The sequence below is a fragment of the Pseudophryne corroboree genome, chromosome 7, assembly GCF_028390025.1.
Source record: "Pseudophryne corroboree isolate aPseCor3 chromosome 7, aPseCor3.hap2, whole genome shotgun sequence".
Taxonomy (NCBI): Eukaryota; Metazoa; Chordata; class Amphibia; order Anura; family Myobatrachidae; genus Pseudophryne; species Pseudophryne corroboree.
In genome coordinates this window covers 360624528-360640146 of record NC_086450.1, presented here as the reverse complement: position 1 = coordinate 360640146, position 15619 = coordinate 360624528, and the positions used below count along the sequence as shown (strand labels likewise).

At 47.0% G+C, this 15619-nt stretch overlaps 1 protein-coding gene across 2 annotated transcripts in view; it reads left to right on the top strand.

The window, feature by feature from the left end:
• PMS2 (PMS1 homolog 2, mismatch repair system component) overlaps window positions 1–15619 on the top strand; it is a 292359-nt gene that overhangs the window by 237739 nt on the left and 39001 nt on the right. For both annotated transcript variants that reach the window (XM_063934476.1, XM_063934475.1), the window contains one exon: window positions 4595–4695. In XM_063934476.1, the coding sequence (XP_063790546.1) occupies window positions 4595–4695 (101 nt within the window). The remainder of the gene's footprint in view (window positions 1–4594; window positions 4696–15619) is intronic.

The following is a 15619-nucleotide window of genomic DNA, read 5'->3' as shown; positions in this document are numbered from 1 at the left end:
TGCCCAGTATTTGGAAGAAGCAGCAATTGATGTAGGAACAGTTGCTTCTAAAGCTTCAGCCTTGACAGTAGTCGCTCGCAGAGCAGTTTGGCTACGTACCTGGAAGGCAGATGCGGAGTCCAAGAAAGAATTGGAAGCATTGCCTTTTATCGGATATCCTAGAATCAGAGGCTGATTCGAAAAAGGTCAGATTTCCGGCTGCTTATAACCCTAAGTCCAAGGGTTTAAAATTTTGCTCATTTCGTTGGCAAAGCGAAAGCTAAAGAGGAGCCTTAAGCAACCCCAGTTCAAAACCAGGGGTAGGAAGCAGTGGGCTAGCAAAAAGCCAGCTTCCAAGCCTGAACAGAAACCATCAGCCTGAAGAGACGGGCCTCCGCCTGGAGGATTCCAGGGTTGGGGGCCGACTCCTTCTTTTTGCACACATATGGCAGCAGTCAACAACAGATGCTTGGGTGCAGAAGGTAGTATCTCAGGGGTATGGGTTCCCATTCAGGAGGCAGCCTCCTCAAAGATTTTTTTGCACCAGCCCATCTCGTATAGAGTCGAAGGCCAATGCCCTGCAAGAAGCAGTCCAAAAATTACTGCAGTCAGGTGTGATTGTCCCAGTACCTCCATCACAAAGGGGACAGGGGTTTTACTCCAATCTATTTCTAATCCAGAAGCCAAATGGGTCATATCGACCAATTCTAAATCTGAAAATGCTGAACAAATACATATGGATCCCGAAGTTCCACATGGAGACGTTACGCTCCATAATGTTGGCTATGGAACCCGGAGATAACATGGTATCTCTGGATGTACGGGATGCTTACCTACATGTGCCTATAGCACTGTCACATCAGTGTTACCTCAGGTTTGCCATACTCCAGGAACATTTCCAGTTCCAAGCTCTGCCTTTCGGGCTAGCTACAGCACCCAGGGTGTTTACCAAGATCATGGTGGTTATGGCAGCTTGTCTGCGCAAACAGGGGATAAGAATATTCCCATACCTCGACGACCTGTTAATCTTAGCACAGTCACAAGATTTACTGTTGAGCCATCTTCAACAGACGATAGTTTGTTTACAGAGACACGGGTGGCTCATAAATTGGGAAAAGTCGTCCCTGAATCCGTCACAGCGGATGGTTCATTTGGGGGCCATATTGGATTCAGACCTACAGAAAGTTCTTTTACCAGAGAAAAAGATAGTCAAGGTGCAGGTCATGGCTCAGGAAGCGTTGCAAGCCCAGACAATGTCAGTCCATGCAGCAATGCGACTGTTGGGTCTGATGGTATCAACCTTCGACATGGTGGAATATGCGCAATTCCACTCCAGACCATTGCAGCACCTTATTCTGACCAAATGGAACGGAAATTATCAGACGATAAAGAAGCAGATGATAAAGATTCCAGTAAATGTAAAAAGGTCTCTAGCGTGGTGGCTACAGACAGACCATTTAAACAAGGGGAGACCCTTTTGGATAAGAGTGGCAAGTCCTGACAACAGATGCCAGCCTGCAAGGCTGGGGGGGGGTACTCGGAAGGGAGGAACTCACAGCAAGAGTCTGATGGAGGAAGTAAGTCCCATTCTAAGATGGGCAGAACTCCATCTCCCGGCATTGTCAGCAGTATTTGTCCCGGGTGTACTAAATTGGGAAGCGGATTTTCTCAGTCGGCACACCATTCAGGAAACCGAATGGGCACTACACCCAGAAGTGTTTCAGACACTGGTGAACAGATGGGGTCTACCGGAGATAGACCTTATGGCGTCTCGTCTAAACAACAAAGTTCCGAGGTACGGATCGAGAACAGAGGACCCAGGAGCGGTCCTCGTAGACGCACTGTCAGTAGAATGGAGGTTTCAGCTGGCATATCTGTTCCCTCCAATATCTCTGTTACCCAGAGTAGTGAGAAAGATAAAACAGGCAAAAGGAGCAATCATTCTAATAGCTCCAGCTTGGCCAAGAAGGCATTGGTACACAGATCTGTTGAGAATGTCCATGGAAGCACCGATACTGCTCCCTCAACGTCCAGATCTGCTAATACAGGGTCCTTGTTGTCACAGTCATCTGGATCGCCTATCTTTGACGGCGTGGCTGTTGAAACCTCTATCCTAAAGGATTTTCGAAACAAGTAATCCAAACTATGCTTAGAGCAAGAAAGCCTTCTTCGGCCCGTGTGTATTATAGAATATGGCAAGCCTATCTATATTCACTGGTGTACTGGAAAAAATTTAAATCCGAGCTCTTTTAAAGTAGCTAGGATTTTGGATTTCCTTCAGGCAGGATTGGATAATGGGTTGAAAGTTGCTTCCTTGAGGGTTTAAGTTTCAGCGTTAACTGTATGGTTTCAGCAGAAGATTGCTGATTTACAGGATGTACGTACATTTTTTCAAGGAGTAGTACATATTCAACCTCCATTTGTTCCTCCTGCAGCTCCCTGGGATTTGAATTTAGTTCTTAAATTTCTCCAGGGTCCTCTGTTTGAACCACTTGAGAGAGCAGATCTTAAGTGGTTAACGGTTAAAGTTCTTTTTTTACTGGCAATGGTGTCAGCCAGAAGAGTGTCAGATTTAGGAGCATTATCATTTAAGTCTTCTTTCCTAAGTTTTTTTCCAGACAGAGCAGTTCTCAGAACGAGATCTAGTTATCTTCCAAAGGTGGTTTCAAAGTTTCACCTGAATGAAGAGATTGTAGTCCCAGCTTTTCAGGTATCGGGACTATCTGCGGGAGAAGCGTCGCTGGACGTGGTCCGGGCTTTAAGAATCTACATAGATCGTACTAGTGCCATCAGGAAAACAGATTCTCTCTTCATCCTCTACGGATTCCATAGAAAGGGATGGCCTGCTAGTAAACAGACGCTGGCGAGATGGCTCCGAATGGTAATACAGGTTGAGTATCCCATATCCAAATATTCCGAAATACGGAATATTCCGAAATACGGACTTTTTTGAGTGAAAGTGAGGTAGTGAAACTTTTGTTTTTTGATGACTCAATGTACACAAACTTTGTTTAATACACAAAGTTATTAAAAATATTGTATTAAATGACCTTCAGGCTGTGTGTATAAGGTGTATATGAAAAATACATGAATTGTGTGAATGTAGACACACTTTGTTTAATGTACAAAGTTATAAAAAATATTGGCTAAAATGACCTTCAGGCTGTGTGTATAAGGTGTATATGAAACATAAATGCATTCTGTGCTTAGATTTAGGTCCCATCACCATGATATCTCATTATGGTATGCAATTATTCCAAAATACGGAAAAATCCGATATCCAAAATACCTCTGGTCCCAAGCATTTTGGATAAGGGATACTCAACCTGTATCAGAAGCTTATTCTCATGCAGATCTCCCTATTCCGGCTAATGTCTCTGCACACTCTACACGTAAGGTAGGTCCTTCTTGGGCAGCACAACAAGGTGCTTCAGCAGAACAGATATGTAAGGCAGCCACATGGTCTTCCATAAACACATTCACTAGACATTATGCCTTGGATACTTTTGCCTCTCATGACACAGACTTCGGGCGAAAGGTCCTCCTGTGCAATCAGGAGCGTCCCCACCACTAAAATGGCTTTGGGAATCCCAATGTTATCCTGTGTATAATCCTGTGGACCCAGCCAGAGAAATATACGTTTATGGTAAGAACTTACCGTTGATAACGTGATTTCTCTTATGTCCACAGGTATCCACAGGGATCCCACCCTGACGCATCTGATTTGAGGATCTAGACAATCACTAAAACCTCTTCCTTCTTGTATGGAAGGGTGTGCATGTGTGTTCTTATCGCCTAAACAGATCTCTGCCTGATGTTCCTGCCTAAAATCGCTGTGGAAAGAACTGATCTGACTGAGTCAGTTGGCGGGACTATATAGTGGAGGCCCCAATGCATCCTGGGAGGCCAGAAAGCTCGTGACCGTGTTGGTGCCATTTTCGTTGTCGCTCGACAATATCCCAATGTTATCCTGTGGATACCTGTAGACATAAGAGAAATCACGTTATCAACGGTAAGTTCTTACCATAACGTATATTTCATTGGGGGAGAATCGTAAAAAGAGGGCTCGCTATAATTTGATGGAAAAGCTAATTAGTCTGAATGGGCATCTTCTTCACGCCTCCTCTTCTCTCTAGAAGGTTTAGTACATTGCCCCTATTATCTTTGTAAAGCCTTGCACGTTTTTTTTAATGCATAATGAAAAAATCAAAGTGTACAGTTTTTGCAATATACTTATAATACCAAGGAATATTTAGTAAAAAATTGTAAAACAAAAGTTGTGGGAACAGAGGGGAGGCGGTGGGGGAAGAGTTGCTATTGCAATGTACAAACTTATGTGGGTAATACATTTAAAAAGAGCTTTCTATCAATTGGAGCTCAACATGTATCCTGGTGGCTTGAGGGCGTGTTCTTGGAGCAAAGATAGGCAGGGGGTCATGCACTGTTTTTATTTTTATTTTTAAATCTGTAGTTTTGCTCATTGTTTGCATATAGTTGCACTTTCTTGAAAACTTAAACAGCGTAGCCATATGCTAGGTCTGCCCCTTCATGTATATATAAATTTCGGCTTTAACTGGCAATTAATTATTTTATTTTTATTCCACTGTAATCCCAGACCTCAGAAATTGAATCTAACTGCTGTCAATGAGATTGTTCTGATGGACAACCTAGAAATATTCAAGAAAAACGGCTTTGATTTTACCATTGATGAAAACGGTACGTGTAATGTACTAAAGGCGGGCATTGATTTTGCTTCTGATTTTTTTCTCTCTCTTACGTCCTAGAGGATGTTGGGGTCCATATAAATACCATGGGGTATAGACGGGTCCTGTAGAGCCTTTGGCACTATAAAATCTTAATAGTGTGGGCTGGCTCCTCCCTCTATGCCCCTACTCCAGACCTCAGTTTAGAAATTGTGCCGAGCGAGCCGGACGCAGGCTGCTGGCAACAGCCTCCCTGCTTCGTGGGAAGCAGGGGGAAGGAGCAGGAACCAACTTCCTGAAGAGTTAATGGCTCCTGCTCCCGCTGACAAGACACCATTAGCTCCTGAGGGTGATGATCGCATAGACCCGATAGCGAACGCTCACTCCCGCAGCACCAGCCGCCACCCCCTGCAGCTGCCAGAAGGTGACATGGTGGTGGGTACTACACACCAGCGATCAGTTAGAACGGAAAGCTGGTGTTAATGGTGGCTGAGGGGAATGGAGCATAGCAACAGGGTGTGCTCCGCCAGTTCACTTTACACAGCACACGGGTGCAGAGCGCAGGAGGGGCGCTCTGAGCTGGCTATAGTCCCCACACTGGTCACTACAATACACGGGGGAGAAAAACTCTCTGTTAACAATAATTCCCTCAGGCCAGTATAAATATTAAAAACGCGGGAGAGCCGCAGCATGTTGAGGGAGGGGCTTCTCATTTCAGATCCAGCATCACACCAGCGCCATTTTAACCTACAGTCACCGCTGTGAACAGGCTGCTTGGAAGCTGTCCTCCCTCATAACTCACTGTGGTACCAGGGTGTTATAGAAAAAGGGGGGGGGGGTACTGTTGGTGCTTCTGTGATATTGCTATACAGGTATATGTATTGCTATATTGCTATACAGGTATATGTGATAGAATAACCTATTGGGTTACAAAAGTGGCGTAGAAGGTTTAATTGAATACTTCTAAAAAACGCTGGATGAGGCTGGCTCTTCCTTCTGTGTTACTCTGAAGGTCTCCGTGAGAGAATTGTTTATTATAAATACCCTGTGTGTGTGTGTGTAAGCACAGTAACATGTCAAATAAGAATGATTCAGACAATGCAGACTGTTTGTCGTCTGGTGATATGTTCCTGCAACAGGATGATGAAAGGGTGCCCAATCCCACTGTAATGGACACTGAGGGTTTGGGTGGCATTAAATTGATGATTGCACAGTTGAATGAGAGATTTACTCAATCTGAAAATGAATATAAAGGTTGGAGGAGATCTGTGGAAGATGCCTTATACACGGGCTCATCTCCTGCCTCACATCAACCCCTCTCAGCTATTTCAAAGCGTTCTCTGGCACGCATAATTAATGTCGACACAGACACTGATGACGACACGGGGGACGTTGATGGCATGAGGGGAGCGGATGCTACCCTTTCAAAAAGCATTCAGTCCATGATTACAAACATCAGAGAGGTGTTGGAAATCACAGATGACCCTCCAGCAGAAGTGAAAAAGAAACCTGTGATTACTTTTCCTGTTTCAGATGAATTGAATGCTATGTTTGAAGCTGCCTGGAAATGCCCTGACAAGAAATTTCAGATTCCTAAAAGATTCTTGATAGCCTATTCCTTTCCACAGGATGATAGAGCGAAGTGGGAAAATTCTCCCTTGGTGGATGCTTCCATGTCCAGATTATCGAAAAAGATTACCTTACCCGTCCCAGGCACGGCTTTGTTAAAAGAACCGGCTGACCGCAAGCTTGAGACTACGCCTAAATCTATTTATACAGCTAGCGGTACTATTATCAGACCCACTGTTGCGGCAGCATGGGTTTCAAATGCTATTGAAAAATACACAGACAATCTAATAGAGAATATAGACACAATTGACAAGGCTGAACTTATCACAACCATAGGTCATATAAAGGATTCTGTGGGATTCATGGTTGGGGCCATTAAGGACACTGGTTTAATGGCTGCACGATCGTAATCTATGGCGATGTCGGCGCGCAGAGGCCTCTGGTTAAACCAGTGGGCAGCGGACGCAGAATCTAAGAAAAATGTAGAATCCCTCCCTTATAAAGGGGAAGCCCTCTTTGGGGACTCATTAGATAAGTGGATATCTAAGACAACATCGGGTAAGTCATCCTTTCTTCCTTCCGCAGCGCCTCCTGCAAAGAAACCATATTTTGGCCCGCAACAAAATTCCTTTTGAGGCGGGAGGGCCGGAGGCTCCGCCCCCTTCTTTGGTAGAGGAAGGGGTTGGGGGAGAGGAGGAAAACCTGCAACGGGAGTTGCTCAGGAACAGAAAACTGCAGCTGTTCCGCCATCCACGTCAACATGACGCTGGGGCTCCCAGCCGGGAGTTCAGTCAGGGGGGAGACCACAATCCACTACCGATAGGGATTGCCACACCATCTTAGAAGCTCCCACCTGGCAGACTTTTCAAAAAACGTTAGGAAAAGTTATTAAATCTCTGTCTAAAATTCAGAAGAAAGTCTCTAATACCCCTTTCACATCGCACAAATAACCCGGTACCAACACGGCATATTGCCGTGTCGAACCGGGTCAGTGTGCGATGTGAAAGCACACTGGCCGATTTAGCGGGTCGCCTGACCCGGTAAATCAACCCGGTAAAAAAGAAGGGTTTTACCCGGGTTGATTACCGGGTCAGGTGCGGTGTGAATGGGAGCCGTGTCGATGCGACACGGTTCCCATTCACACGATAGGGAGAGGCGGCGCTGGAGATGAGCTCATCTCCCGACGCCGCCTCCACCCCCGCCCCTGCTGCTGCTGCGCGCTCCGTTGTTATGGCAACCGACCCGGTATATTGCCGGGTCGGAAAGCCAGCAGCGGAGTACAAATGCCGGATCCCACCCGGTAAGTACACGTTTGTCTTACCGGGTAGGATCCGGCATTTGCAGTCTGAATGCAGCATAAGACTAGTAGGACTCTGCCTACACCTCGTTTGTCCTTTGTTTCTAGCCCAAACATGTTTGGCAATGAAGTATTATTTCTCTGACGTCCTAGTGGATGCTGGGAACTCCGAAAGGACCATGGGGACTAGCGGGCTCCGAAGGAGGCTGGGCACTCTAGAAAGATTTATGACTACCTGGTGTGCACTGGCTCCTCCCACTATGACCCTCCTCCAAGCCTCAGTTAGATCTTGTGCCCGGCCGAGGTTGGATGCACACTAGGGGCTCTCCTGAGCCCTTAGAAAGAAAGTATAGATTTAGGTTTTTTATTTTCAGTGAGACCTGCTGGCAACAGGCTCACTGCAGCGAGGGACTAAGGGGAGAAGAAGCGAACTCGCCTGCTTGCAGCCGGATTGGGCTTCTTAGGCTACTGGACACCATTAGCTCCAGAGGGATCGACCGCAGGCCCAGTCCTTGGTGTTCGGTCCCGGAGCCGCACCGCCGTCCCCCTTACAGAGCCAGAAGCAAGAAGAGGTCCGGAAAAACGGCGGCAGAAGACATCAGTCTTCACCAAGGTAGCGCACAGCACTGCAGCTGTGCGCCATTGTTACTCAGGCACACTTCACACTCCGGTCACTGAGGGTGCAGGGCGCTTGGGGGGGGGCGCCCTGAGCAGCAATAAAAACACCTTGGCTGGCAAAAATACCACAATATATAGCCCCAGAGGCTATATATATGTGGTAAATACCCCTGCCAGAATCCAGAAAAAAGCGGGAGAATAGGCCGCGGAAAAGGGGCAAGGCTATCTCCCTCAGACACACTGGCGCCATTTTCTCTTCACAGTGCAGCTGGAAGAAAGCTCCCCAGGCTCTCCCCTGTAGTTTTCAGGCTCAAAGGGGTTAAAAAGAGAGGGGGGGCACTAAATTTAGGCGCAATATTGTATATACAAGCAGCTATGGGGGAAAATTCACTCAGTTATAGTGTTAATCCCCACATTATATAGCGCTCTGGTGTGTGCTGGCATACTCTCTCTCTGTCTCCCCAAAGGGCTTTGTGGGTCCTGTCCTCAGTCAGAGCATTCCCTGTGTGTGTGCGGTGTGTCGGTACAGCTGTGTCGACATGTTTGAGGAGGAGGCTTATATAGTGACGGAGCAGATGCCGATAAATGTGATGTCGCCCCCTGTGGGGCCGACACCAGAGTGGATGGTTAGGTAAAAGGTATTAACCGACAGTGTCAACTCCTTACATAAAAGGGTGGATGACGTAACAGCTGTGGGACAGCCGGCTTCTCAGCCCGTGCCTGCCCAGGCGTCTCAAAGGCCATCAGGGGCTCAAAAACGCCCGCTCATTCAGATGGCAGACACAGATGTCGACACGGAGTCTGACTCCAGTGTCGACAAGGTTGAGACATATACACAATCCACTAGGAACATCCGTGACTTGATCCCGGCAATAAAAAATGTGTTACACATTTCTGACATTAACCTCTAAAAATGGGTTTTTATGTTTGGGGAGAAAAAGCAGGCAATGTTTTGTTCCCCCATCAGATGAATGAATCAAGTGTGTGAAAAGCGTGGGTTCCCCATGATAAGAAACTGGTAATTTCTAAAAAGTTACTGATGGCGTACCTTTTCCCGCCAGAGGATAAGTTACGCTGGGAGATATCCCCTAAAGTGGATAAGGCGCTCACACGGTTGTCAGAATAGGTGGCACTACCGTTTTAGTAACGGCCACTTTGAAGGTACCTGTTGATAAAAAGCAGGAGGCTATCCTGAAGTCTGTATTTACACACTCAGGTACTAGACTGAAACCTGCAGAGCGTGCTGCTGCAGCGTGGTCGGTGACCCTGTCAAACATACTAGTTTGCTAACATGAGAACATATTAAAGACGTCGTCTTATATATGAGGGATGCACAGAGGGATATTTTGCCGGCTGGCATCCAAAATGAATGTAATGTCCATTCTGTCAGGAGGGTATTAGAGACCTGTCACTGGACAGGTGATGCTGACCTTAAAAGGCGCATAGAGATTCTGCCTTATAAGGGTGAGGAATTATTTGGGGATGGTCTCTGGGACCTCGTATCCGCAGCAACAGCTGGGAAGAAATATTTTTACCTCAGTTTTCCTCACAGACTAAGAAAGCACTGTATTATCAGGTACAGTCCTTTCGGCTTCAGAAAAGCAAGCGGGTCAAAGGCGCTTCCTTTCTGTACAGAGACAAGGGAAGAGGGAAAAAGCTGCACCAGTCAGCCTGTTCCCAGAATCATAATTCTTCTCTCGCTTCCTCTGAGTCCACAGCATGACGCGGGGGCTCCACAGGTGTAGCCAGGTACGGTAGGGGCCGTCTCAAAAATTTCAGCGATCAGTGGGCTCGCTCACAGGTGGATCCCTGTTTCATTCAAGTAGTATTTCAGGGGTACAAGATGGAATTCGAGATGTCTTCCCCCCGCCGTTTCCTCAAATATGCCTTGCCGACAACTCCCTCAGGCAGGGAGGCTGTGCTAGAGGCAATTAATAAGCTGTATTCCCAGCAGGTAATTCTTAAGGTGCCCCTACTTCAACAAGGACTGGGTTACTATTCCACACGGTTTGGGGTACCGAAACCGCATGGTTCGGTGTGACCCTTTTTTATATTAAAATCCTTGAACACATACATAAAAAATTCAAGTTCAAGATGGAATCGCTCAGGGCGGTTATTGCAAACCTGGACGAGGGGGATTACATGGTATCCCGGGACATCAAGGATGCTTACCTGCATGTCCCTATTTACTATCCCCGCCAGGAGTACCTCAGATTTGTGGTACAGGATTACCATTACCAAGTCCAGACTCTGCCGTTTGGACTGTACATGGCACCGAGGGTGTTACCAAGGTAATGGCCGGAATGATGATACTCCTTCGAAAAAGGGGAGTTTTAATTATCCCGTACTTGGACAATCTCCTTATAAGGGCGAGGTCCAAGGAGCAGTTCCTAGTCGGGGTAGCACTATTTTGGAAAGTGCTACAACAGCACGGTTGGATTCTAAACAGTCCAGAGTCACAGCTGGTTCCTACGACACGTCTACTGTTCCTGGGGATGGTTCTGGACACAGACCAGAAATAAGTGTTTCTCCCGGAGGAGAAAGCCAAGGAGCTGTCATCTCTAGTCAGAGACCTCCTGAAGCCAAAACAGGTATCGAAGGATCATTGCACGCGAGTCCTGGGAAAAATGGTAGCTTCCTACGAAGCAATCCCATTCGGCAGGTTCCATGCAAGAATTTTTCAGGGGGACCTGTTAGACAAGTGGTCCGGGTCGCATCTTCAGATGCATTAGGCTGATAACCCTGTCTCCAAGGACCAGGGTATCTCTACTGTAGTAGCTGCAGAGTGCCCATCTTCAAGAGGGCCGCAGGTTCGACATACAGGACTAGGTCCTAGTGACCATGGTTGCCAGCCTTTGAGGCTGGGGGGCAGTCACACAGGGAAGAAACTTCCAGGGACTTTGGTCAAGTCAGGTGACTTCCCTACATAAATATTCTGGAACAGAGGGCCATTACAATGCCCTGAGTCAGGCAAGGCCTCTGCTTTAAAACCAGCCGGTCCTGATCCAATCAGGCAACATCACGGCAGTCGCCCATGTAAACCAACAGGGCGGCACAAGAAGCAGGATGGCGATGGCAGAAGCCACAAGGATTCTCCGATGGGCGGAAAATCATGTGTTAGCACTGTCAGCAGTGTTCATTCCCGGAGTGGACAACTGGGAAGCAGATCTTCTCAGCAGACACGACTTCCACCCGAGAGTGTGGGGACTTCATCCAGAAGTCTTCCAAAGGATTGTACACCATTGGGAAAGGCCACAGGTGGACATGAAGGCGTCCCGCCTCAACAAAAAGCTATAAAAGATATTGCGCCAGGTCAAGGGACCTTCAGGCGATAGCTGTGGACGCTCTGGTAACACCGTGGGTGTACCAGTCGGTTTATGTGTTTCCCCCTCTGCCTCTCATACCAAAGGTACTGAGAATAATAAGAAGGCGAGGAGTAAGAACGATACTCGTGGTTCCGGATTGGCCAAGAAGAGCCTGGTACCCAGAACTTCAAGAAAATATATCAGAGGACCCATGGCCTCTGCCGCTCAGACAGGACCTGCTGCAGCAGGGGCCCTGTCTGGTCCAAGACTTACCGCGGCTACGTTTTGATGGCATGGCGGTTGAACGCCGGATCCTAAAGGAAAAGGGCAGTCCGGAGGAAGTCTTTCCTACGCTGATTCAAGCCAGGAAAGATGTAACTGCAAAACATTATCACCGCATATGGCGGAAATATGTTGCTTGGTGTGAGGCCAAAAAAGGCCCCAACAGAGGAATTTCAACTAGGTCGATTTCTGCATTTCCTACAAGCAGGAGTGTCTATGGGCCTAAAATTAGGCTCCATTAAGATACAGATCTCGGCTCTGTCGATTTTCTTCCAGAAAGAATTAGCTTCAGTACCTGAAGTTCAGACATTGTAAAAGGAGTGCTGCATATTCAGCCCCCGGTTGTGCCTCCAGTGGCACCTTGGGATCTCAACGTGGTGTTGAGTTTCTTAAAAATCACATTGGTTTGAACCACTAAAAACCGTGGATCTAAAATATCTCAGTTGAAAGTGGTCATGTTATTGGCCTTGGTTTCGGCCAGGCGTGTATCAGAATTGGCGGCTTTGTCATATAAAAGTCCTTATCTGATTTTCCATATGGATGGGGCAGAATTGAGGACTCGTCCCCAGTTTCTCCCTAAGGTGGTATCAGCTTTTCACTTGAACCAACCTATTGTGGTGCCTGCGGCTACTAGGGACTTGGTGGATTCCAAGTTACTGGACGTAGTCAGGGCCTTGAAAAATTATGTTTCCAGGACGGCTAGAGTCAGGAAAATTGACTCGCTATTTGTCCTGTATGCACCCAACAGGTTGGGTGCTCCTGCTTCTAAGCAGACTATCGCTCGCTGGATCTGTGACACGATTCAGCAGGCGCATTCTGCGGCTGGACTGCCGCATCCTAAATCAGTGAAAGCCCATTCCACAGGGAAGGTGGGCTCATCTTGGGCGGCTGCCCGAGGGGTCTCGGCTGTACAACTTTGCGAGCTGTTACTTGGTCAGGGGCAAACACGTTTGCAAAATTCTACAAATTTGATACCCTGGCTGAGGAGGACCTTGAGTTCTCTCATTCGGTGCTGCAGAGTCATCCGCACTCTCCCGCCTGTTTGGGAGCTTTGGTATAATCCCCATGGTCCTTTCGGAGTTCCCAGCATCCACTAGGACGTCAGAGAAAATAAGATTTTACTCACCGGTAAATCTATTTCTCGTAGTCCGTAGTGGATGCTGGGCGCCCATCCCAAGTGCGGATTGTCTGCAATACTTGTAAATAGTTATTGCTAACTAAAGGGTTATTGTTGAGCCATCTGTTGAGAGGCTCAGTTGTTTTCATACTGTCAAACTGGATATAGTATCACGAGTTGTACGGTGTGATTGGTGTGGCTGGTATGAGTCTTACCCGGGATTCAAAATCCTTCCTTATTATGTCAGCTCGTCCGGGCACAGTGTCCTAACTGAGGCTTGGAGGAGGGTCATAGTGGGAGGAGCCAGTGCACACCAGGTAGTCATAAATCTTTCTAGAGTGCCCAGCCTCCTTCGGAGCCCGCTATTCCACATGGTCCTTTCGGAGTTCCCAGCATCCACTACGGACTACGAGAAATAGATTTACCGGTGAGTAAAATCTTATTTAAATGCACTTCCAGAGGTCATTGGACCTCTTCCTGATACAGAGGTTTCTTGTCCAGATGTGGACATCTCCACTGACAAGGTATTGTCTTGCAGCTCAGCCGTAGGGGAATTAAATATTCAACCTCTAATCCTTCCTGAGAAGTCTCTACAACTTGACGTTCACTACACATCTTTGGATGTTAAAGTGGGTACGCCGTTAGCCATATGCTTGGAAATCATCCCCATTGAGAGGGAACAAGTCATTTCTACACGTGGGACGCAGGTTCAGGAATCAGACCTGGATCTGCCTCTGTCAATAGAGAAATTGAAGAAAGATCTTCTGAGGAAGGGTATCAAGGCCAAGAGCGCTTCTTCACACAACATTCGGAAAAGACGAAAAAACAGACATCTAGGTCTACGTCAACTAAAGTTCCGTTGGAAAGTTCCAGCAAGGACACAAGACCTTTGAAACGTCCATCAAGGGGTCATAAGACCGCTTTACCTCAAAATTAGGTTATAGACACATTGGGGGTAATTCCAAGTTGATCGCAGCAGGAATTCTGTTAGCAACTGGGCAAAACCATGTGCACTGCAGGGGAGGCAGATATAACATGTGCAGAGAGAGTTAGATTTGGGTGTGGTGTGTTCAATCTGCAATCTAATTTGCAGTGTAAAAATAAAGCAGCCAGTATTACCCTGCACAGAAATAAAATAACCCACCCAAATCTGATCTCTCTGCACATGTTATATCTGCCCCCCCTGCAGTGCACATGGTTTTGCCCAACTGCTAAAAAATTTCCTGCTGCGATCAACTTGGAATTACCCCCCTTGTTCCAAGTGGACAAGGCCACACACAGTGGCAAGAAAGCCCAAGTGGGGTTCTAAGGGCGTGTTAGTTAAGGGAAGTATTCCCTCCGGTTCCACTAGCAAGATCACAAGCTCTGATCGAGACCCCAAGAGGGCTGGGGAGAGTCTACTATTGAAATCTCAGTTTAATTCTAAGAGTTCCAAGCATTCTTCCTCGCCAAGTCGACTAGCGTCGGCAGGAACCAGTTCTTTGCCCAAGCTTACAGCAACTACGTTTGATGGGATAGAGGTCGTACGCCAGATCTTAGCTCGGAAAGGGAATTCCGGACAAAGTCATTCCTACGCTTATTCAGGGTAGGAAAGTGGTAACGTCAAAACATTACCATCGTATTTGGAGAAAATATGTGTCTTGGTGTGAATCCAAGAAGCTTCCTACGGAGAAGTTCCAATTAGGTTGCTTGCTCCTTTTTCTGCAGTCAGGTGTGGATGTGGGCCTAAAATTAGGCTCGCTCAAGGTCCAGATTTCGGCCTTGTCTATCTTCCAGAAACAATTGGCTGCACTCCCTGAGGTTAAGACTTTCTTACAAGGTGTTCTGCAATTCCAACCTCCTTTTGTGCCTTCTACGGAGCCTTGGGATCTTGATGTGGTATTGCAATTCCTGCAATCGGACTGGTTTGAACCTTTAAGGGAGGTAGATTTAAAGTTACTTACATGGAAGGTGGTCACTCTGTTGGCCTTGGCATCAGAATTGGAGGCCTTGTCTCATAAGAGCCCCTACTTAATTTTTCATGAGAATAGAGCTACATACGTGTCAGCAATTTCTTCCTAAGGTTGTATCTGCGTTTCATATCAACCAACCTATTGTAGTGCCAGTGGCTACTGACACGTCTATTTCAGCAAAGTCCTTGGACGTGGTCCGAGCGTTGCAGATTTACGTTAAGAGGACTGCTCCTCTTCAAAAGACAGAAGCACTGTTCGTGCTTCATGATCCCAAAAAGATTGGGTGTCCTGCCACAAAGCAGACTATATCTTGCTGGATCAGATGTACAATCCAACATGCTTATTCTAAGGCAGGTTTGCCAGCACCAAAATCGGTTAAAGCTCACTCTACTCGTAAAGTGGGTTCTTCCTGGGCGGCTGCCCGGGGTGTCTCGGCTGTTCAACTTTGCCGAGCAGCTACTTGGTCAGGGTCAAATACGTTTGCTAAATTCTACAAGTTTGATACTTTGGCCTCTGAAGACCTTCAATTTGGTCATTCAGTTTTGCAGGGAACATCTGCACTTTCCCTCCCCTAGTGAGAGCTTTGGTATCATCCCCATGGTATTTATATGGACCCCAACATCCTCTAGGACGTAAGATAAAACAGGATTTTATATACCTACCGGTAAATCCTTTTCTCCTAGTCCGTAGAGGATGTTGGGCGCCCGCCCAGTGCTTCTGTTTCCTGCACGGTTATTACTTGTTAAGTAATGGCAGCTGTTGCTGCCACCTTTTGTTCATGCATATTGGCACGTTTC